Raw genomic sequence first — 23,519 nt, 5'->3', positions numbered from 1 at the left:
TTACATAAGCTACTATTATGGTATTGTCTGAAAGACTGCCTAACCTTGATAGGAAGGCCTGAAGTGTTAGTCTGATGGCCCTTCTCTCAAATCTTTATTGGCCACAAGGCTTCTTCCTCCAATCAGCTCCCTTGGGCCGTATGGCCCTGGGAATGTGCTCCCACCTGATCTGGCTGGCATCTGTAGTTAGAACAAGCTAGTCTGTTGGTTCTAGATCTAAATCTTTTGCAAGTTTGAGGGAATTTAGCCACCAATCCACTCTTCTCTGGCACCCAGAAAACCTGGAGGAGATGCTTGTAGTTCTCGGAGGCTGGAAACCAGCATTCTAGCAGCAAATGCTGTTACATGCGCATATGTGCTCTGGCCCAGGGGACTAAATCTTTGGCAGCTGTCATTACCCCAACAGTCTAATACTCTGGGTACCACTAGGGTGTAAAACATCCTTATTTGCTCTATTTATCTGGTGACCCTCTTGGGGGGCAGAGTCATGCACCCATCTACCAAATCGAAGAGAGTATCTAAGAACTCAAGGGACTGAGAGGGCTCCCAGTTTCTCTTTGCATAGTTTACCACTCAGCCCATCCTTTCTAGAAGCTGAACTACTGTAGCCGAAGCCCAATGGATCTCCTGGGCAATTTCTGCCCTGATGAGTCAGTCGTCCAAACGGGGATGTACCATTTTGCCCTGTTTGCGAAGAGCTTCTACCACTACTACCGTGACCTTGGTGAAGGTCCTTGGGGCAATCACAAGCCTGAAAGGTAAGGCCCAGAACTGGTTGATGGCCTAGGACAAAAATTAAGACAAATTTGGTGAGAAGTTCTGATAGGTATACATAAATAGGCTTATGCCAGATCCAATGATGATAGAAATTCTCCTTTTCTTACTACCGCCATCACCGAATGGAGGGTCTCCATCCTGAAGTGGGAAATCCTCAAGTACTTGTTGACCCCTTTTACATCTGGAATGGGGTCTTTAGGACTACAAAAATTGCCCCTTTCCGGAAGAGGGATTGGGACTATGACCTCCAGGTCCCATAAATTTTACAAGGTAGCTCTTACTACCTCTCTTTTGATTTGAGTCATGGAAGGAGAAATCATAAAGTCATTTTATACTGAAGAAATACACTCGGGTGCATATTTTCTTAAATCTATATCCAGGATTCACTGGTCCATAGTAATCTGGGTCCAGTCTGTGAAAAATCACAACAGGCACCTGACTTCCAGTATTATCACCTGAGGGACCCTGTGTATATCACTGTCGAGGGAAACCACTTCCTGCCAATGAAGATGTGTCTCTCCCCTTAAAAGACATGCATTCTGCCCTTCTGGGAACTTGAGCTGCTATCTAAATCTCACATGCCTGATCAGCCTCTATCCGCTGGGAGTCTATGGGTTTTCATTCACCCAGATCCTTTACTAACTTTTCTAGATCCTCTTCAAATAGTAACCCCCCTTTAAGTGGGAGCTTGCAGAATCTGCTGCCCGATTCTTAAGCCAGAGACATCTTCTGATTGCTACTCTAGAAGCAACTGACCTAGAGGATAACCTAATCAGGCCATATACTGTATCTACTAAAAAGGTCATTGCCAACTCCAGACATGCAGTTTCTTGACTCAGGTAACTGCTGAATCCAGCGTAAGTCCTTCCGGGCAACTTAGCCTCCACAGATCAAGGCCTGAATTGCCATGGTCCCCGTGGAGGAGGTGAATTTATTTATCTGGTAATTTCCTTTCCCTGAATACAGTCAGACCAGTCTAGATCAATGGGTTATGCACGCCAACCAGCAGATGGAAACAAAGATCAACAGGCTTGCTGAAGTTACTCCTTATATATATCAGTGCTGACACCAGCCTGCTAGTATTCCTGTAACAAGCTAACAGTGGACAAGTTTAACACAATCAACCACATGACATTCTCAGTTCTCTTTTCTTTTTGTTCTGTTTTGTTTTTTAACCAGTGGACTTTGAGAAGAATCAGGACGCAGAAATTTAAAAAATGTTTCCAAACAGTAGAACAAACATCCACTCACTTGCAGCAAAATATATACATTTATTATGCTTCCTAAATCCACTCACTTATCTAGAAAATAGAGTGAATAATAGACTGATAATACCAGTTGCATAGGGAGGGTCCTGAACTGGTCTGACTGTATTCAAGTAAAGGAAAATTGTCTTGTAATTAATTTACCTTCCTCTTCATCCAGTCAGACTAGTCCAGACCAGCATAATGTACCCAAGCTACTCCATTATAGGGGAGGATGCTGCCTAAGCCCCCAGTAAAACAAATGAAGTGAAGAAGACCATCTTTCTAGATCTGACATCTAGACGGTAATGCTTAGAGAAAGCCTGGAAAGAAGAGCAAGTCGCTTGCACCCCTGTGAAATGAGTCTTTACTTGCTTCGGCAACTGAGCACCAGAGTCTACATAAGCTGTGTGATCATTTTCTTAATTCAACGCATGATCATAACCCAAAAGGCCACTTCTCCCTTACGTGGTTCTCAAATCATAAGAAACAGATGATCTGACTTTCAGAAGACACTGGTAACCTCCAGATACTGCAAAAGATATCTCTGTACATCCAAGGGACAGAAAATGTATAGTCCTCGTAATCTGTTCATTTACTAAAAGAAGGTAATAAGACAGATGAAATTCCAAAACAACCTTCAGAAGAACAGAGGGAACTGTACAAACCTGGACCTTGTCTCTCATAATTGCGAGAAAGATTCCTAGGAGGAGCTTGCAACTCAGACACCTTCATGCCGAACTAAGAAGACTCTTGTCAAGGTCAGCAGATGCAGACTTAACAGGAGCAAACTGAGATCCTGCCATGAAGGTCAAAACCAATATTTTCTTTTAAATAAATAAACCAAATTCAGAGCCCAGAGATGGACCAGAACTCGAAGCGGAAGCATAATATCCTTCACACCTCTCAAAAAACGAGACACATCTAGATGAGAAGACTGTAGTCTACCTTGAATACATCCCTTGTAGCAAGACAGAGTGCCACCAGTATCTTCAAGGTGATAAGAGCCAAGACCTGAGATAGTCTTTCCTGCAAGAATCCAACATCAATGGAGCTGACACTTCTCCAAACATACAGTGATGGCCAGTGCACCAATATAGAAACATAGAAAGGATGGCAGAAGATGACTAAACGGCCCATCCAGTCTGCCCAGCAAGCTTTCACACTTATTTTTCTCATACTTCCTCTGTTACGCTGACTGCTGAGTTCAGGGCCCTATTGGTAACTTTATGGTTCTAATTTCCTTCTACCCCCCCCCCCCCCCCACATTGATGTAGAGAGCAGTGCTGGATCTGCATTAAAGTGAAGTATCAAGTTTAATTGGTTAGAGGTAGTAACCCCTGCAATAAGCAAGCTACGCCCATGCTTATTTGTTTACCCAGCCTGTGCAATTCAGTCCTTGTTAGTTGTTGTCTGAATATAAATCCTCTTTTCTTCATCCCCCCCCTGCAGAGAGCTACGCTGAATATGCATTGAAAGTGAAGTATCAGGCTTATTTGGTTTGGGGTAGTAACCGCCGCAACAAGCAAGCTACTCCCCCGCTTATTTGTGAATGGCAAATTCTTTTTTATTTATTTATTTATTTAGCATTTTTCTATACCGACTTTCCAATAACAAAATTATTGATCAATTCGGTTTACATTTTAAACAATAACAACAATGACAAGTAAATGTCTTACAATGAACAGGTCGAATTAACTTGGATTAAGATATATGGGGGTAATAACATATATATCCACATATATTTTCCACATTTCCTCTTGCCGTTGAAGCATAGAGCAATGTTGGAGTCGCATTAACCGTGTGTATGTTTGTTGAATAAGGGTATTAATCACCAGGTAGTAACTGTCATTCCTGCAAGCCACCCCCATGCCTCTTCTCTTCATTCACATCCTCTAGACTTTATGGATCCGCAGTGTTTATCCCTTGCCCCTTCACCACAGGGCATTCCAGGCATCCACCACCCTCTCAGTGAAGAAATACTTCCTGACATTGGTTCTGAGTCTTCCTCCCTGGAGTTTTAAATCGTGACCCCTGGTTCTGCTGATTTTTTTCTCAGCGGAAAAGGTCTGTCGTTGACTTTGGATCATTAAAACCTTTCAGGTATCTGAAAAGTCTGTATCATATCACCTCTGTTCCTCCTTCCCTCCAGGGTATACATATTTAGATTCTTCAGTCTCTCCTCATAAGTCATTCGATGAAGACCATCCACCTTTTTGGTCACCCTTCTCTGGACTGCCTCCATCCTGTCTCTGTCCCTTAGAAGATACAGTCTCCAGAACTGAGCACAGTACTCCAGGTGAGGCCTCACCAGGGATCTGTACAAGGGGATAATCACTTCCCTTTTCTTACTCGATATTCCTCTCTCTATGCAGCCCAGCATTCTTCTGGCTTTAGCTATCGCCTTGTCACATTGTTTCGCCGACTTCAGATCGTTAGACACTATCACTTGCCCACAGCACTAGGTCTGTAGATAGGACCTCACCATTGGATTCTCGATCACACCAAATGACTGGATCTGACCACATAATTTCTGAACCCTTTGATCCATTAGAAACAAACATCCTATCTTTGCATCATACTGACGTCCCAGATTATCCAATATTTGAGATGGCTGTAGATAACTCTTGAAGACGTTTGACAATCCAATCCAACTCCTACAATAATTTTATCACCTGCTGTATATGACAGACTGGCCACAACTTTGTTCTCATCAGCCAATCATCCAGATAATAGTGAACCAATATAGCCTTTTTGTGCAACACTGCCACCGCAAACGCCATCAGCTTCAAAAAGGTCCTTGAGGCAGTTTCTAACCCAGTGTCTGAAACTGAAATGCAGTTGCAAAGTGAAGGAAACGCTGATATTTCTCCTGAATTGAAACTTGCATACAAGCCTCCATAAGATCCATAGATGGCAGAAATTCTCCTTTCTATACTATCATAATTACTGACCATAAGGTTTCCACCCTGAAGTGAACCACTTTCAAGAAGATGTTGACTCACTTCTGGTCCCAAAGAGGGGACGAAAGGACTCTTTCTCTTCTGGAAGCACAAAATCATTGAGTAGTGGCCTAGACCTCCCTAATTTTTTTTGGCACTGGAACCACCACCCAGTAGGTCGAGAATTTTCTGTAGACTAGACTTCACAGCCTCTCTCTTCAACAGAATGACAAGAAGAAACCATAATGTTGTCAGAAACTGAGCGAGCAAACTCCAGAGCGTATACATTCTTTTACAATTTCTAGGATCCACTGCTCCATCATGATTTGGGCTCACTTCTGATAAAATAGAGATAGTTAGGCACTTATCTCTGGCACTGGAGATAGGGCTCCCTAACACACTTGAGTTGCTCTAGAGAACCCTGCCCCTGCCACTCTTCTTTACCACCTTTCTATGAGCGAAAAGTCTGCAGTCTGGAATAAGGTGTCAATCTCTGTCTGAAGAGCTCCAATCTTGTCTGAACCTCCAGGAATTCGGAAACCTACCATGAAACAAATAACTCAGAGAGGATGTCTTTATTCCATCTTGCGGGAGCCTCAATACCTTCAAGTTGCTCCATGCCTTTGCCACCTTTTCCAGCTCTTCTCCAAGAAAAGACAACACTTAAATGACAACTCAGTTAAATCAGTTTCACAAAGTCCACCAACCAGATCTATATTCAGAAGAACCTCCAAACTGCTATTATGGACACTATCCCCATAGCTGAGAAGTGTACCAAATTGTATCCAGCATCTGCTAAATATGCAGTTCCTGGTTCCAGCAGCAGGGAACACTCCCCTAACTCCTCCTGGGCATCCTGCGTTACATGCAGCCCAGATCTCATTACAATGCAACTGCATGCTGGGAAAATAGACATTCTAATTTACCCAGTTTCCCAAATAAAGAATCTATGGAGACAGCTACCAAAGCACTCATAATTTCTGCATGCCAGGCAGAGCTGCGGGATTAAAGACCTGCAGTCCAGCACCAGGGGATGCCACAAGGGAGCCACAGAGACCCTTAATTGAGCACCCCAGCTACGGATCTCATCCTAAATGGCCCCAGCCACATGGTTACCAACAGATATGAACAGAAAAGCCAGAGAATATGCACTTCTCCCCTGAGCAGCACCTGTGTCCAGAGAGTAAGACAGCTCAAGGGAGCTCCCCTACTCCTTCCTGAGCCTATAGAACTGCCAGTGAATCCTAGGACCTGAACCAGTCCCAACTAAATGCTTGGAACAGCCTACAAACTCTGAAATACGGCAGACGTTAGCAGATTCAAAGGCCATGTAAGAACAGGAAAGCAGGAGCTGTATACCCTAAAAGGGTAACAGAAATCTTCTATGCTCAGGACACCACACCAAATTGCTCCTTCTGAACATGACTTAGATAAGGAAGCACTGCTCTCTCCACTCATCCAACAAGCCAACATGGCTGCTGTTTCACCCTAGAACTGTTGGCAGGAACAAGACTGAGGCCAACCCCACCATGGGAATCTGCCTCCTGGTGGGTCTCAACTGCCTGAGTAGATATGCCAATCAAGGACCCCATAAAGCTCTAAATTTACCACCCTGTGGCTGTCTTCTGCGAATCTAGAAGAGCTGAATTGACCTTCTGCCTAGCACGGTTACCTCTCCTCTTTTTTGTAAAATGGCACTGGCCCTCTCACTTTGTCAAGTCTTACAGCTGTGTCCAGAAGGTAGGGAAAGCTGCTTCTCAGATCCACACGCTGATGTGATGTGTGATGCCCTGTCTGTAGCTCCAAACAGCTGCAGCAAGCTTCACTACTCTTCCCCCACACCCTTTTTTTTTTTTTTTTTTTTTTAAATGCTGCTGTAGCCATGCACAAGCCTCCTCTCATATCTTGCAAGAGAAGCCAATATGCCGCCAAACCTCTCTGCAGCAACTCACTAATAGTCCCAGGTACTAATTTACCAAACTCCCTCTGTAGCAGCTCACCCATGGATTGTTCTGCCATCGGGCCTGCACAGCTCACTTCCCGACTGAACTCCAGCTCGTTTTTTTTCTGGATAGCAGGAGATTTCCTGTGTTAGAGAATAAGAAGGGGTGCCAACAGAAGGGGGGGGGGGGGAGGGAGGACAGGGAGAGGGGGCCAGCACAAGAATAGGAAATCTTTATCCCAAATCTAAGGCTGGAAGTTCCCCTGACTCTGGAACTAGTTGTTCCACTGAAGGAGAGCGCAAGGGTTTTCACTTTGAGAGCTGCTTCCATCCTTCACTTCTCCTTAGAAAAGAAAAGGAATGCTGATGCAGGACTCTGCTCAACTGAGGGAAGGAGTAAATACTTTCACTTTAGGAGCCACCTCTTTACCGAATGTGCCCATCAATCTAGGCCTCGGTCCACGCACAGGATGCTCATCCACTTTCTGCTGGAGACAGGCTGGAGTCAGCAGAGGTATATAAGGAGTGACATCAGCGAGCCTGTTAAGCTCTGTCTCCATCTGCTAGTTGGTGTGCATAACCTGATGGTTTGGACTGGTCTAACTGGACGACGAGAAAGGCCTATTTTAGGATTGCTTCAATCTTCCTGCAAACCTCTAGCAGGAGGAAAAGAAAGTTCCTTTGTAGAATTTAGTTGATTATATATTCTGCTGTAACATTAGTGGGTCAAGTTGATTTATAAGTTTGTTTTCCTACATGTGCATGAAAAGAATCATAACTTCACTTACTACTATTAAAATCCAACATTTTTAAACTCTCCCCTGATAAAATTAATCAGAATTGCTGTTCAAATGCACCTTTTGTTGTTCACTCTCTTAATGTATTCACATAGGAATGCTCTTCTATCTCTGATTGTTAGCTTCTAGCTTTTGGCCTGGAAAGATCTCAGATCTTTAACTAATAACTCCATCACCATCATCCATATAACCATCTATTCTCAAGCCCCTCTTAGCCTTCAAATCCCGCTCAGACTACACTCCTCATCCAGACCAATCAAAGAAGCATACAGAGGATCCCTACATGTTCCCCAAACAAAAGTTACACACCATCAAACATTCAGAGAACAGGCTTTTTCCACTGCGGGACCATCTATATGGAATGCCATTCCCCCTGACCTCAGACAGGAACCTTGCTTACCAACATTCAGAAAAAGGCTAGAGACATGGTTTTTTAGACAAGCCTTTCCTGATCACAACTGACTATCCTAACTTTCTCACCAGAAAGACTACAACCACTTGTAAGTTTCCCGTCAACACTATGTAAATAATTTATTCCTCTCATTGTTACTGCCTAAATTATTCCTTCTACTCTTCTTCTTCTCCTAGTTCCAACTTCCCCTGTTTTATTGTAACTTACTTCTTTGCCTCTCAACACCTGTTTATTGTTCAAAGTTATCACTCCCCCCGTTTCCTGTAAACCAGCATGATGTGATTGTACCATAAATGCCGGTATAAAAAAGCTTTAAATAAATAAATAAAAATAAATAATACTCTTTGTAGAACTGTAATCCTTGATAAGAATGATGACAAACACAGGTTAAATACAGACAATCACAGATCATACACATGGATAGGAAAATTGGTTCTTACCTGATAATTTTCGTTCCTATAGTACCACGGATCAGTCTGGACTGTGGGTTATGCCTCCCTTCCAGCAGATGGAGACAGAGAAAAACTTAAAGAGCACCCCTCTTAACTTAGAGCACTACCTGCATCTCTTCAGTGTAAAGAATATCCAAGCAGAATAAAAATAAGATCAAACCAGGAGCAAACACGAATAAAGCAAGGCAAAAGAACTTAGAACTTTAAACTTTAACTAGCAAACAATTGTTGTCAAAAAGTGAATGAGAAGAAACCTGTAGCCTTCTTCCATAATGTTCTGCAGAATAAAGCACTAGTATATAGGATTTGTAGCGGACTCTTAGAAAACCCTCCTCCAAAGGGCGGGCATCTGGACTGATCCGTGGTACTACAGGAACGAAAATTATCAGGTAAGAACCAATTTTCCTTTCCCTGTACGTACCCGGATCAGTCCAGACTGTGGGATGTACCAAAGCATCCCTAGTTAGGGTGGGACCCCGAGAGTCCCGCTCGAATGACAGCACTACCAAAATCACCAGCGTTTGGAGCCTGGACGTCCAGGCGATAATGACGAGCAAAAAGTGTGTATAGTCTTCCAGGTTGCCGCTCTGCAAATTTCTTGCGGCAATACTAACTGACATTCAGCCCAAGAAGATGCCACCTGAAAACGCAGTGAGTGGGCTTTCAACCCCTCAGGAACAGAACGACCGCAACAAATGTACACAGAGGAAATGGCCTCCAACCATCTAGTTACGGTCGCTTTAGACACTTTTTGTCCTCCCTTAGGCCCGCTCCACAAAACAAACAAATGATCGGATAACCGAAAATAATAACGCAATGACCTCCAAATGACGCAATAGCGTCCTTCGAACATCCAGACGCCTCAACTCTTTGGCATGTTCCACAGACTGATTAATATGGAACGACGAAACCACCTTAGGGAGAAAGGAAGGTACCGTTCTAAGCAAAACTCCCGAGTCAGAAATCCGCAAGAAGGGTTCCCTGCAAGATAGAGCCTGGATCTCCGATATGCGACGGGCTGAACAGATAGCCACCAAAAATACTGCTTTCAAGGTGAGGTCTTTTAAGGTCGCCCTCTTGAGAGGTTCAAAAGGTGGGTCACACAGAACTCTCAGTACCAAATTAAGACTCCAAGAAGGACACACTGGTCGGACTGGAGGGTGTAGATGCTTCGCCCCCCGAAGAAAACGAACACATCAGGATGGGAAGCGAGAGCCCGTCCATGAACTCTACCTAGCAGAGAACCCAAAGCCGCTACCTGAACCCTTAGGAAATTAAAAGATAAACCTTTGCCCAAGCCCTTATGCAAGAACGCCAAAATATGAGCTATCGATGGCGAATGAGGAGGGGGGACACCCTGCTCTCAACACCAAGTCTCAAAAACCTTCCAAACCCTGATATAGGAAAGGGAAGTAGTGGACTTTCTAGCTTGTAGTAGTGTAGTAATTACGGCCTCTGAATATCCTTTCTTCCTTAAACGCCGCCTCTCAAAAGCCACAAAAGCGATCTGCCTGGTCGAAAAATATAGGCCCCTGATGAAGCAAGTGTGGAAGATGACCGAGTCTCAGGGGTTCGTCCAACGCAAGATTGATGAGGTCGGCGAACTACGGATGTCTGGGCCATTCCAGAGCCACCAGAATCACCCTCCCCGGATGCATCTCTATCCGGTGAAGAACCTTGCCAACTAGAGGCCAAGGAGGGAAGATGTAAAGGAGCACCGAAGTCAGCCAGGGGAGAACCAATGCATCTACCCCTTCCGCCCCGTGCTCTCTTCTGCGGCTGAAGAAGCGCGGAACCTTGGCAGTGCGGTTGCCATCAGGTCTAAGTGAGGAAGACCCCACCTGCACGTGATGAGGGTCATCGCTTGGTCGGAGAGTTCCCATTCCCCCGGATCTATCCTTTGCCGACTGAGATAATCCGCTTGTACGTTGTCAGTTCAGGCAATGTGAGAAGTGGCTAAAACAGCGAGATTCTTCTCCACCCAGACCATGAGTAGTTCTGTTTCTCCCGCTACCGCTAGACTTTTGGTGCCGCCTTGCCGGTTGATGTAGGCTATGGTTGTTGCATTGTCAGCTAGGACACTGACCACTCGGATGCGAAGGAGAGGACAAAAGTGCTGGAGCGCCAAGCGAGCAGCCCTGGTCTCCAAGCGATTGATGGACCAACTTGTTTCCTCTGCTGACCATAAGCCCTGGACCGACTGGGACTGACATTCCACTCCCCAACCTGAGAGACTGGCATCTGTGGTCACCACCATCCATTGGGGATCTTCGAGGTCCACCCCTCGGTTCAAGTGTTCCGGGACAAGCCACAAGCCAAGACTGGACCTGGCAGAATCAGTGAGAGGTAAGGGGGCCTGAAACTCCTCCGACTTCAGATCCCAGCGGGCTAGTAACGCTCGTTGCAATGGTCTCATATGCACAAAAGCCCAGGGAACCAAGTCCAAGGTAGACACCATGGACCCAAGAACTTGCAAATAGTCCCAAGCCTTGAGGAGAGGGAGACCCAACAGGCACTGGACTGACTTCAACAACTTGTTGATCTGCTCCAGCAGGAGGAAAACTTTCCCCTGACTGGTGTCAAACCGAGCTCCCAAAAAATCCAGGATCTGAGAAAGAAGAAGTTTGCTTTTGGCCTGATTGACCACCCATCCGAGAGACTCGAGAAGACTGAGGACTTTGGAGACTGCCGCCATGCAGAGGTCTCAGGACTTTGCTCGAATGAGCCAGTCGTCCAGGTACGGGTGCACCAGAATACCCTCTCTTCGTAGGGCCGCTGCTACGACTACCATCACCTTGTTAAACATGCGGGGCGTTGCGGCGAGTCTGAAAGACAGTGCTGCGAACTGAAAATGTTTTCAGACAATCTTGAAATGAAGATACTTCTGGTAAGCCTTGTGAATTGCTATGTGTAAGTATGCTTCCGTGAGATCCAAGGAAGCTAAAAATTCTCCGCTGTGGACTGCAGCAAGGACTGATCGTAGAGTCTCCATTCGGAAATGCGGGACCTTCAGCGCTCTGTTGACTTTCCTGAGGTCGAGAATTGGCCAGTAGGCTCCTTCCTTCTTGGGAACCACAAAATAGATGGAGTATCTTCCCTTTTTCCACTCAGCCTGGGGGATGGGAACTATAGCTCCCAGGGCAATAAGACGATATAAAGTCTCTCGCACAATCTGCGCCTTGGTATGAGAACTGCAAGGGGCGACCTTGAAGAGGCGTCAAAGAGGCCAAGCAAATTCCAAAGCATAGCCGTGCTTTATGATGTTTAAGACCCACTGATCGGTGGTAATCCTGGCCCATTCCTTGTAAAAGAGGGACAACCGACCCCCTACCAGAGGGATCGAGGGATGGGCCGGCTGCATTTCATTGGAGAGGACTTGGAGCCAATCGTGGCTGAAGAGACTCCATCTCGGGAGGGTCGACATCCCCGAAAGGAAGAGGACCACGTCTGCGGCCTTCCGGCTGGTTATCGCTGAGCTCCAGGCTGTGTCCTGTTCTGATAAAATCTTCATTGGCCACGAAAATGTGACCTAGCTGGCGGGAAGCCTCTGGATGGCTTGGGTCGATCCTCCGGGAGCTTATGCAGTTTGTTCTCACCTAGAGCTCTGATCATCTGCTCCAAGTCCTCGCCAAAAAGAAGCTTTCCCTTAAAGGGCAGAGAACTTAACTGAGCCTTGGAAGACAAGTCAGCGGCCCAGTTGCATAGCCATAAAAGTGGCCTTGCGGACACCACAGATGACATAGTCCGGGAGGAAGTTCGCAGGAGATCATACAGGGCGTCAGCCCCATAAGCTACAGCCACCTCCAGGCGTTCTGCTTCTGCCGAGTCCTCCGGAGGAAGGTCCCTGGAAGTCAATAAATGCTGGACCCATCGGAGGCTAGCTCAAAGCATAAAGCTGCAACACACCACCACTAGTATTCCCTAAGGCTGAAACCTCAAAGATCCGCTTGAGAAGAACTTCGAGCTTTCTGTCTTGAAGATCCTTAAGAGCCGCTGCCCCAGTCACAGGAATAGTGGTTCGCTTAGTGACTGCTGAGACAGAAGCATCCACTTTGGGGAACTTTAAATGTCTCCTCAGGCAAGGGGTAAAGTTTGTCAATAGCTCGACCCACACGGAGTCCAGCCTCAGGCACATCCCACTCTCAATTCATCAATTCCTGAACCATGGGATGAAATGGAAATGTTTTAGCTGGGACTCACAAGCCTGCTAGAACTGGGTCCATGGAAACCTGGGGGGGGGGGGGGGGGGGCGGGCGCACGCTCTGCAGATGGTCAACCCCGAGTTCCAAAAGTACCTATGAAATTAAAGGATCCAATTCCTCTCTTTGAAAGAGACTAACTACCTTAGGGTCATCACCTTCCAGGTGGGGCAATTTCCCCAGATCATCCTCAGGATCCATTCCCGAAGGGGGGGAGGCGGGACGAGAGAGGGTCTAAAGATCCCACAGGAGCCCCCTCAGTAGAAGGGGCCACCAGGGAAGAGCTCCAGAGCTTCGCAACGCGAAGGGAGGTCTGGGGGTCCGGGCGCTTAGGCATCTTCTGGGGCCCCGCAGGGCATCTGAGGTTGCTGTGCCTGAGTGGCCAAAAAGGCCTCATGCATTAACAGCACAAAATCCAAAGAAAAAGAATTATCTCTGCCCCCTTCCCCCACCAGGGGATCGGGCAGGGGGTTGAAAAAATCCATGTCCTGATTCTCTGGCTCGTCTGGACTGGCCAGCTCAGGAGACAAGTCGGGGGAAGGGGGGGGGGGGGAAATCTCCTCCGCTCACAGCATGGGCCCGCACAGTTAGGGAATCTAAAATGGCTGCCGTTCCCACACTTAGCTGGAACGGAGCAGCCAGAGAACCGTGTGGAGCAGAGTGTTTTGATGCAGCGTGGGGCTTGTGAGCAGGCTCCAGTCCCGGATCCGAGCTGCCTTCGCCTCCGGAGAGGCACGAAGCCGACTCCCCGCAGGCAACGGGTAGGACACAGCATACTTGAAAATTAAAGAGAGCTGCGAGTAAGCAGGAGCCAGCAGGAAATATAAAACCAAAAAAAGGCAGCCGCAAAAAAAACCTCGCCAATAAGTACAAAGAAACAGAATTAAAAGAAGGCTGACAAGCTGCTTCCTGCCCGATTGCTGAAAAGTCCTGATCTTTTTCCTTTTTTTTTTTTTTTTTTAAAAACGGACCGGGGGCCTGAGGAGGGGGGAGAGGGACCGGACCACTGGTATCTCCACCCCAGGCACCTTACCTGCAGGAGCCTCGCGGGGTCACCAACCCCAGCTCCTGAATCCTACTAACAGGGGGATAGTCCACCCAGGACCTGCCTACCCCCCTGGGAGGATTAGTTACACTCGCTTGGTCTGGTTTGCTCCTAATCTCTGTTTATAATTTTTTTTTTTTTTTTTTAAAGAGAGTCACTTAACCCAATAGAAGGTCAAGCCTGCAGGGATTGCCACCTCCATCTGCTGGCGACAGAGAAACACTGAAAAGATGCAGGTGGAGCTCCAAGTTAAAAGGGGTGCTCTTCAAGTTTTTCTCTGTCTCCATCTGCTGGAAGGGAGGCATAACCCACAGTCTGGACTGATCCGGGGACATACAGGGAACACCACAGGCCCAGGAAGCACCAGTTACATACAGACAACTGCAGCTTGTATACTGACCATCATAGGCTCAGGCTGCTGGCTACACACTGACCACAGTCACAGGTTACAGGACAAACTGACCACCAAAAGCCCAATATGCAAGGCACACATGGATCAGATTCAGGTTACATACAGATGACTGCAGGGCATACATTGACCACCACAAGGCCATGTTGCAGGTTATACACTGACCACAGGTGCAGGCAGCAAGAGGTTGGGATTCACCAGATCCCTTAGCTGCTTCTCGGCTATCAGCTTGGCATCCCTTGACATATTCCCCATTGTTCCAGACTTAATATCTTGTACAGTTTCATCCAACCTGTAGGGAGAAATGCAATGTCTGCATTAGTTCACATAACACTCTTGCTGGAATAATATCTAGAACAAGTAAAAGGGAATCAAATATTTTGTACTTTTTATTCAAATTCAGTGCAACTAAAAGTCACACCCATTGATAGTAAAAGAGTCTCCAAGGGTGAAGGAGAATACTTCTCATGGATTTGGGAAAAAGTAGAAACAAGATACTGAACAGCTTTATACTTTAGAAGAATTAGAAAAGTAGGCCGACCCGGTAGGAAATGCTGTGCCACCACGAGAAAGACCAGGTTATGTCTTTTGCTCTCCGGGCCAGCTGGGGTTGGTGATGAAGTAGAGGCAGAGCTCGCAGTTCCTCGGGAGGGAAATCTCAGACAATGCTTGATGACACCTAGTGACCAAACTTAGGATCCACAATAGTCGGGATCCAGAGGATGCTTCAGTCTGAGGACACTGGCTGAGGACTGTCGCTGCAATGGCCGGGCCGAGTTAAGATGCGGGAACACCCCACTCCCTGAAAACTGTGAATGACAGATCCCAGCTCTGGTTTTGACTGAGCTGGAAAGTGTAAGGGCACAAGAGCGAACTGCCAAGCCAAAAAGAAAAAAAAAGGGAGGGGGGGGGGGGGTTTGAAAGGAAGGGAGCTAGATGGGATAAAGCATTGGCCCAGGAGCAGTTCAGATCCCAGCTCAGTGATGTTCTGACAATGGTTTCTGAACTTTCAAACCTGGATGCGGCACTCACCTGCTGTGATACTCAGACAGGCTGTCCTGCTGCTCCAGAATCTGCCTCCCTGCAAAGTCGATGGTGATCTTCCTGGAGAGGCGCGAGGCATGCCGCAGGTCCAGGAGCTCCCTCTCCCTCTTGCGCAGTGCCTCCCTCTCCGGTCTGGACAGCCACTGGTTGGAGTCCGTGGCAAAGTAATCCGACTCATCATCGATGACTTGGGTACGACGCACACTGCATGGAAAAGAAGAACATCGGGCTGTCTCTCTCTCATAGCTCAGCTCAAGCTCCAGACATTACAGGCGCTATCTTGCCATCCTCCCAGCCACCTTCAACATTTCTTTACTTGCATTTGAAGCCTGCATGAGTGGATTCCTTGTGACTTGTTACACCTTTTGTTGTACCAACACATGTAAAGCCCAATGCAGGAATAAACTGCCAAGTTTTGCTATATTAAAGCAATAGTACTAGGAGAACAAAATGGAGAAATTACTTACCTGATAATTTCGTTTTCCTTAGTGTAGACAGATGGACTCAGGTCCAATGGGTTTATGCTCCCCTGGCAGCAGATGGAGACTGAGTCAGGTTTCAAAGCCGACATCACCCTAGATATACCCCTGCAGCGATCTCTTCAAAAGCCACAGTGGCCATACTATCGAAAAAACGATTAAAAACTTGATTAAAAATGGATAACTGTAACTGTACTCAACCAAACACTGAACCCCAGTAAGATTATAGATGTCCTGATCTAGGGACTGGATGTCAGCTTACCCGTAATCTCTTGGAATTGATATCCACTCCACGGGCGAATCCTCGGCCCGTTTTTGGGCAGCCATGGGCGGGATGCTGAGTCCATCTGTTTACACTAAGGAAAACAAATTTATCAGGAAGTAATTTCTCCATTTCCTAGCGTGTTGCCAAATGGACTCAGGACCAATGGGACGGACAAAAGCTACTCCCGATCGGGGCGGGAGGCTGCCCGCGGTCCGGTTAACACTGCCCTTGCAAAGGCTGCAACCTCCCAGGCCTGAACGTCCAGGCGATAGAACCTGGAGAAAGTGTGCAAGGAGGAGCACGTCGCCGCTTGGCAGATGTCGACGGGAGACAGCAGTCTAGCTTCCGCCCATAAGACTGCCTGAGCCCTAATAGAATGAGCTTTAACCTGAAGGGGTAATGGCTTTCCTGCCTCCATATAGGCTCCTGTGACCATCTCCTTAATCCAGCGAGCTATGGTAGACACGAAGCTGATTCACCCTGCTTCCTTCCACTGTGAAGGACAAACAGGCGGTCTGTCTTTCGGATTGATTCTGAAATTTCCAGATACTGCACCAAAAGCCTGACATTCAAATGGCAGAGGAGGCGGTATTCTTTCACGTCCTTGTGCTTATCTAGGAATGGCAATGAAATGGATTGATTCTAATGAAACTCCAAGACTACCTCGGACAAGAAGGATGGAACAGCATGAAGCTGTAACGCTCCTGGATTCATCCGGAGGAACGGTTCCCGACACGACAATGTCTGTAGTTCAGAGGTGCGATGTTCCGAGCATATAGCCACCAGGAACACCGTTTTCAGGGTTAATAAATGCAAGGAAAGACTGCGCAGCAGCCGAAAGGAGGACCCTGCTAAAAACGATGTAGAAATAAATGAGCAATTTTACGTGATTGCATCTCTGGATTCCAAAGAATATCCATCTAGATCCTCTTGGACCCCATGACATATCCTGAAAACGTGGTATGAATAGGACACCAAGCATAAAGAAAGTACTGGGGGGGAGGGGGGGGGGGGGACACAAAAATTCTCATATAAGCCTTCTTCTCTTCAAAAAGAAAGCTAAAGGTCACATGGATATTTTGAATTAACTAGATAACACTGCTGCTTTAAGAGTTCAGCAAATGCAAATAGTTACAGCATCTACCCTGGTCTTATCTATTCACAGTAGATAATTCATTTAAATAAAGAGGTGCACAAAAAAATATCACACAAAAATAAATGCCTGTAGGAAAGTTGAACGTCTCCTGAAGTGGCCCAACCAAACCTATTCTGCACCACATCAACAGAATGTCTCCAGATGCCCGACTCAGGAACCCTCAGCACCAAGACCAAGGACCTTGTCACACTGTCATGCCTCAACTCCTGAGACACCAGCCAAAGGCAGAGCAGGTGTATTGGGAAAACAATTTTAGAAAAAGAGCTGTGTATCCTAATGGCAATGCCTGGCATTCTTGCAGCTCTTTGCCTGCTGGTCTCCATCGGTCTTGGGATACATCTAAAGGAGCTGATGCCTTGATGTACTGCATTATACTGGTTAACATTTGTTTACAGTTACACAGTGTTGCGGGACCTCAGCAGGATGGAACAATCCTATTCCTTTAACTTGCATACTTTTGCCACTGCATCATAATAAAGCCTGCAAACATTTTCCAATCACTAACATTTAAAATGGAAATTAATTTTCTATACAGGACAGAATATGCTTCTGCACATTCTGAGGAGAAAAAAAAAGAATAGAAGGTGGCTATACCTTCGACCCTGCTAGTTACATTTTCCTCTGCACTGCTGCAGAAAAAAATCCACAAACAGAAGCAATCCTGCTGCTCCAGTTCCTGCAGTCTCTTCTTTCAGTTTATGGATCTCTGGTGCTGCACCATGGATGTAAACGAGTACCTTTATTGATCCAGACATCCTGACTATGTGAAAGAATGATCTGTGCACACCCTCCCCTGTCTGTCCTGTATAAAAGACCAAACCCCTCATTCCCAGACAGTCAGCAGGTACAGTGTTCTAGCCCCTAGAAGTATCTGCACCTTCCTTTTTCAAAAGTAATCTCTGTAAATACATGTGTAATTCAGGGTTAGCTGCATTAGCACAAAGGTTGCACGCTCTCAAGATAAGCTTTTAGGAACATCCAACCTTATATTACCTCCTGGACCCCTCATCCAACCTTATATTACCTCCTGGACTTGATATGTTTATTTCTGTAAATGTTTATTTCTGTAAATGCTCACATTGTTATGTTTCAAAACTGCTATAAAATTGTTCACTCTGTAAACCGTTATGATAGCTCTACCGAATAACGGTATATAAAACTCATCAAATAAAATAAATAAACATATTGGATAAAGATGTCTGAACTGCTTCAAAAATGGCTTGTGAATGAATCCTACAAATGAATACAAGATCCACAAGTTAAAATTAAATCTGGACTTCGTTTTTGGTTTAAAATAGCCGCTTACAATTATTTCATTATTATTTCAAATGAGGTTTGAATAGTATGTGACCAATATTTCACTTATTTGTACCTGTACCAATTACTCATTTGAATGTTAGTTGACTTTAACTGGCTTATGTATTTCCAAGATGGTCTCAAATATAAAGAAAGTCTTTAAAACAAAATGTTTCTTGTGAAAAAATTCAATAAAGATATTATTGAAAAAAATAGCTACTTGCAAAGATTCTCAGAAGTCCACAAAGATTCACAGAATATTCATGAAAAGTTTCAATAGCACATTTTAACATCACATCACTAAAAGAAAATTGGTTCTTATCTGCTAATTTTCGTTCCTGGAGTACCACAGATCGGTCCAGACAAGTGGGTTTTGCATCCCTACCAGCAGATGGAGGCAGAGAATAAAAACTTTGAGGTACTGCTACATAACAGAGTGCCACCTGCAGTCCCTCAGTACTGACCTGTACCCAAGCCAAACTAGAGTGAAACACAACTATATCTTGTCCTCCCAGGACGAATATCAAACCAAGGGTTGGATTCCCCTGATCTAGATCCCCAGAACAACCCCATGGAACCAATTAAAACCTGGAAGTCCTGTTTAGGTTGTGAATATACATATAATGAAAATCCTCAAATTGCATTCATGCAAGTGTAACGGTCTTTGGTCTTTGAAAATAAGGAGCTGGGTCTCTGGACTGAACTGAGGTAATTCAGGAACGAAAATTAGCAGCTAAGAACCAAATTTTCCTTTCCTGTTCATACCCCAGATCAGTCCAGACAAGTGGGATGTACCAAAGCACACCTACACTGGGCGGGCATGCGAAAGACCCGCTCAACACATTGCTGCCGGCACCTGAACATCCAACTGGTAACACCAAGAGCAAGTATGCAACAAAGACCACGTTGCCGCTCGAAAGATCTCCTGTGGTGACATCAATTGACACTCAGCCCAAGAGGCCGCCTGCGCCCTACTAGAGTCTGCTTGCAACCCCCTCTTGCAGATAGGCCAAAACAATAGCTTCCTTTTACCAATGAGCAACAGAGCCCTTAGACGCCTTACATCCCTTCTTTGGCCCACCTAACAATACAAATAGATGATCCAACTGTCGGAAAACGATGGTGACCTTGAGATACCGCAACAGTTCTTGAACACCCAACAAATGAAGCTTCCTTGCCTCTGGCGTCTCAAACAACCAATTCAGATACATGGGAAGTTCCAACTCCTGAATAAGGAGAAACAAGGAAATCACCTTGAGCCGAAATGAGAGTACCGTGTACAAAGACACCCCATCATCCATAATTCTTAGAAATGGCTCTCCTCAGGTCAAAGCCTACAGCTCCGAAATCCGCCTAGCTGAGCAAAACGCCACCAGAAAAAAAAACCAAAAACAAAAAAAACACCTCCAGGGTAAGATCCTTCAAAAGCTCAAACGGAGGTCCATATAATACTCGGGCTAAGTTCAAATGGACACCTACGGCCGCAAACACTTGACCCCCTTCAAGAACCGTATCTCATCTGGATGTGCGTCAAAGGCCTGCACAATGCTGCCACTAGCACAGACGGGAAATGCAAGCTAAGCCTTTAGGACAAGCCCTTTTGCAAAGAGGACAAAATATGAGGGATCTCCATGAGCAACAGGTCTAGGTGTTTTTCTACACACCAAGACTCAGAAAACCTCCACACCCGGCAAATCCATAAATAGGGACGGTCTCCTGGCCTGAAGCAAAATGACAACAGCCGCCCCAGGTAACTTTTTAACCTTAAACATCATCACTGAAATGCCAAGCTGCAAGACAAAAGCGATCCGCCCAATCTGAGAAGATAGGCCCAGGGGCCCATCTACTGTGAGATGAATCAGATATGTGAACCATGGACAAGGCGGCCACTTTGGAGCCCAGAGTACTACTCAACCCGGAGGTTTTTCAAAGCGTATCAACCTGCGACTTATAAAATGGCTTCGGAGGAAACGTGTACTGCAGGATCCCCGTCAGCCAAGGGAGAACCAGAGTGTTTAGCCTTCGGCTCTGACCTCTCTTCTACTACTGGCGTATTAATATTATTCTTTGATGTCATTAGATCCCACTAGGGTTTCCCCAGAGGACCCAAATTAGGTCGAAGGCTTCCAATTGACAACTCCCATTCCCCCGGGTCCAGCCGTTGCCTGCTGAGATAGTTGGCTTGCACATTGTCCACTCTGGCCACATGCGAAGCTGTTATCCCTTCCCAATGTATCTGTTTGCACCCTCCCCTGCCCCCCCTTTTGTATCGACTACCCCCCTCCATCCCTCCCCAGTTACTTAGTTAATTGTTCTGTTACTGCATTTTAATGTTATATACCGTTCTCTGTAAAGGCTATGCCTATATATCTTCTGTTTGTAAGTTACTTGTAAACCGGCACGATGTGCAAACGGTTGCCGGTATATAAAATTAAATAAATAAATAAAAATAAAATAAATAAATGCCAGTTCACCCAGACAAAAAGCTCTTAGCCCTCCTGAGCTAAAGCAAGACTCTGTGTCACCATTGTTGCACTGTCAGAAAAAACTCTTTCCACACGTCCTCGGGCCTGAGGGAGAACAAAACATCAGCGCCCTGTGAATAGCGCTCATTTCCAAACAAATCAATAGGCCAAGAGCTTCTGTAGGTGACCACTGACCTTGAGCAGACTGCCCCCCCCGACTACTAAGGTTGGCATCCGTGGTCACCACTACCCAGTCGGGAGTCTCCAGATCCACTCCCTTCTCCAAATTGTGGCAATATAACAATCATGAGAGACTGAATCTGGATTCACCCTGCAGCAGTAAAAGCTGTTGACATTTATCCAACAATGGTTTCCAAACGGGACAGCAGTGCCCGCTGGAGAGCCCTCAGGTGGGCAAATGCCCATGGCACCAAATTTAGCATAGACGCCATAGAACCCAGCACCTGTAAATATCTCAGGTCTTGGTAACTGGCAGCTTCAAAAAACACCCTATCTGACCTTGGATCTTTGCAATTCTCTGACCTGAGAGAAAAATTCCACCCAACTGGATACCAACCTGCGCCCTCAAATAGTCCAATGTCCAGGTCAGCACCAGATGACTCTTGGCCCAAATTATCACCCATCTGATTGACTAATACCTCCATTACCAGGTGCACCACCTGACAACATTCCCCTTCTGACTTTACTCGATTGAGCCAAGCGCCCAGATAAGGGTGGAAAAGCTATCCCAGTACCATAAACATCAAAAACTTCTGGGAATCTAGCTGAATAGGAAAATGCAGATAGGCTTCTGTCAGAAAACCTTTCAGCCCTTTCGGCTTATTCTCCGGGAGCTTGTGCACCTTATTGTCTCCGAGCTGCTTTATCATCTGCTCCAAATCTTCCTCAAAAAGTAGCTGGCTTTCAAAAGGGAGTGCTCCAAGCTGAACTTTCGACGAAACATCCACTGACCAGTTTTGCAACCACAAGAGTCTCCTAGCCCAAGACTGAAGAATCCATCATCCTGGAAGAGGTGCAAATCAGATCATATAAGGCTTCAACCCCATATGCCACTGCTGCTTCCAAACGTTCTGCCTGCTCAGACTCCTGGGGCAAGAGATCTCTGGCGCTCTGCAATTGTTGCACCCATTTGAGGCTTGCCCGAAGCATAAAACTGCTGTACACTGCCGTGCAGATGCCTAGAGCAGAGACCTAAAAAGTTTTCTTAATGTGCACCACGAGCTTCCTATCAGGAAGATCTTTCAAAGCCACCACTCCCGCTACTGGTATGGTGGTTCTTTTAGTGACCGCTGAAACAGACGCATCCACCATAGGTACCTTCAATAGTTCCAGAGTTTCCTCAGGCAAGGGATAAAATTTATCCATGGTTCTGCTGACCTAGAGTCCTGTCTCAGACGTATCTCACTCCCTGACCCATCAGCTGCTTATCTATGCTGTGGAAGGGAAAAGTTTTAGCTGGACCCTGCAAGCCCACCATGAGCAGATCCTCTGTGTCCTGGTTTGGCTCATCCTGCAAATCCACGATACCTAACTTCGCTAAGACATGCAAGATCAAACAAACCAGCTCTTTCCACTGAAATAAATGCACCACCTTCAGATCAACCCCCTCCACGGAAGGAATCTTCCCGGGCTCCTCCTCTTGATGCGGATTACCTCTAGGAGGAGGGACGCCAGGAGAACCAACTCCCATCGACATCCCCTGGTCTGATTCCTCCGAGGAAAGGTCCTCCGTGCCAAGCCATAGCACTAGACCGTGCACTTTCCGGACTCTCGTGGCCTCTGGCGTCCCTGACCACCTGGGCACTTTCTTAGGTGGCCCTTCAAATGGTATATGACCGGCAGAAGTACTCTTCTTGGGGGAGGAAGTAACGTCACTTCCCATGCCAGTCGGCTGAATCGGGACTCCTCATCTCCCGGGGCTATTTTTGGCGGAAAAAGGGGAAAAAAAGTGAGTGTTTTTTCGGCGTCCTATACTGCATGTGGAAGCAGAATGCACGGTAAGCATGGCCACAAAAAAAAAAACCCCATGGACTTTAAAAAAAATTCTCCTGCAGTAAAGGGGGAGAAGATACGGACCCAGAGACAAACAAAATGGCAGACCCAAACGGCATGGCGGAGCCCGGGACAGAAATGAGCGCCTCGAGCAGTTCGGATGCTGAGCCTCTTTCCCGAGTGGAAATGCGCTCCTGGCTCATGGAAATCCGGCAGGACATTAAGAATTACAAGTCTGAGATTGCAGCCACACTGCAGGAAATGCGAGAAGACCATGCGGAGCTGGGCCGGCAAATCGACGAAGCAGACATCTGACTGGAGGACCACAAGGAAAAATGGAAGCAGCAACAAAACACTATCACAAGCTTACATTCTGAACAGGCAGCGTTTGCTGACAAGCTTGAAGACTTGGAAAACAGATCCAGGCGCTGTAACTTAAGATTTAAAGGAGTCCCAGAAAAGGATGAATACGCTAACTGCACATTGGTGGTTCAAAAAATCTGCGCCACGATACTGACTGGGGCATCTTCAGACGGGGAGGACCCACAACCCCTTCCGCAAATTGAAAGGGCACACAGATCC

General features: G+C 46.3%; 1 protein-coding gene across 4 annotated transcripts in view; it reads right to left on the bottom strand.

Moving 5' to 3' along the window:
• TRIP4 (thyroid hormone receptor interactor 4) overlaps window positions 1-23,519 on the bottom strand; it is a 133,870-nt gene that overhangs the window by 72,896 nt on the left and 37,455 nt on the right. For all 4 annotated transcript variants that reach the window (XM_029574415.1, XM_029574414.1, XM_029574417.1 and 1 more), the window contains 2 exons: window positions 15,252-15,467; window positions 14,385-14,511 (listed from right to left, as the gene is read on the bottom strand). In XM_029574415.1, coding sequence (XP_029430275.1) covers window positions 14,385-14,511; window positions 15,252-15,467 — 343 coding nt within the window. The remainder of the gene's footprint in view (window positions 1-14,384; window positions 14,512-15,251; window positions 15,468-23,519) is intronic.

The sequence above is a fragment of the Rhinatrema bivittatum genome, chromosome 13 (genome assembly GCF_901001135.1).
Source record: "Rhinatrema bivittatum chromosome 13, aRhiBiv1.1, whole genome shotgun sequence".
Classification (NCBI taxonomy): Eukaryota; Metazoa; Chordata; class Amphibia; order Gymnophiona; family Rhinatrematidae; genus Rhinatrema; species Rhinatrema bivittatum.
This window is presented reverse-complemented; position numbering and strand designations above follow the sequence as displayed.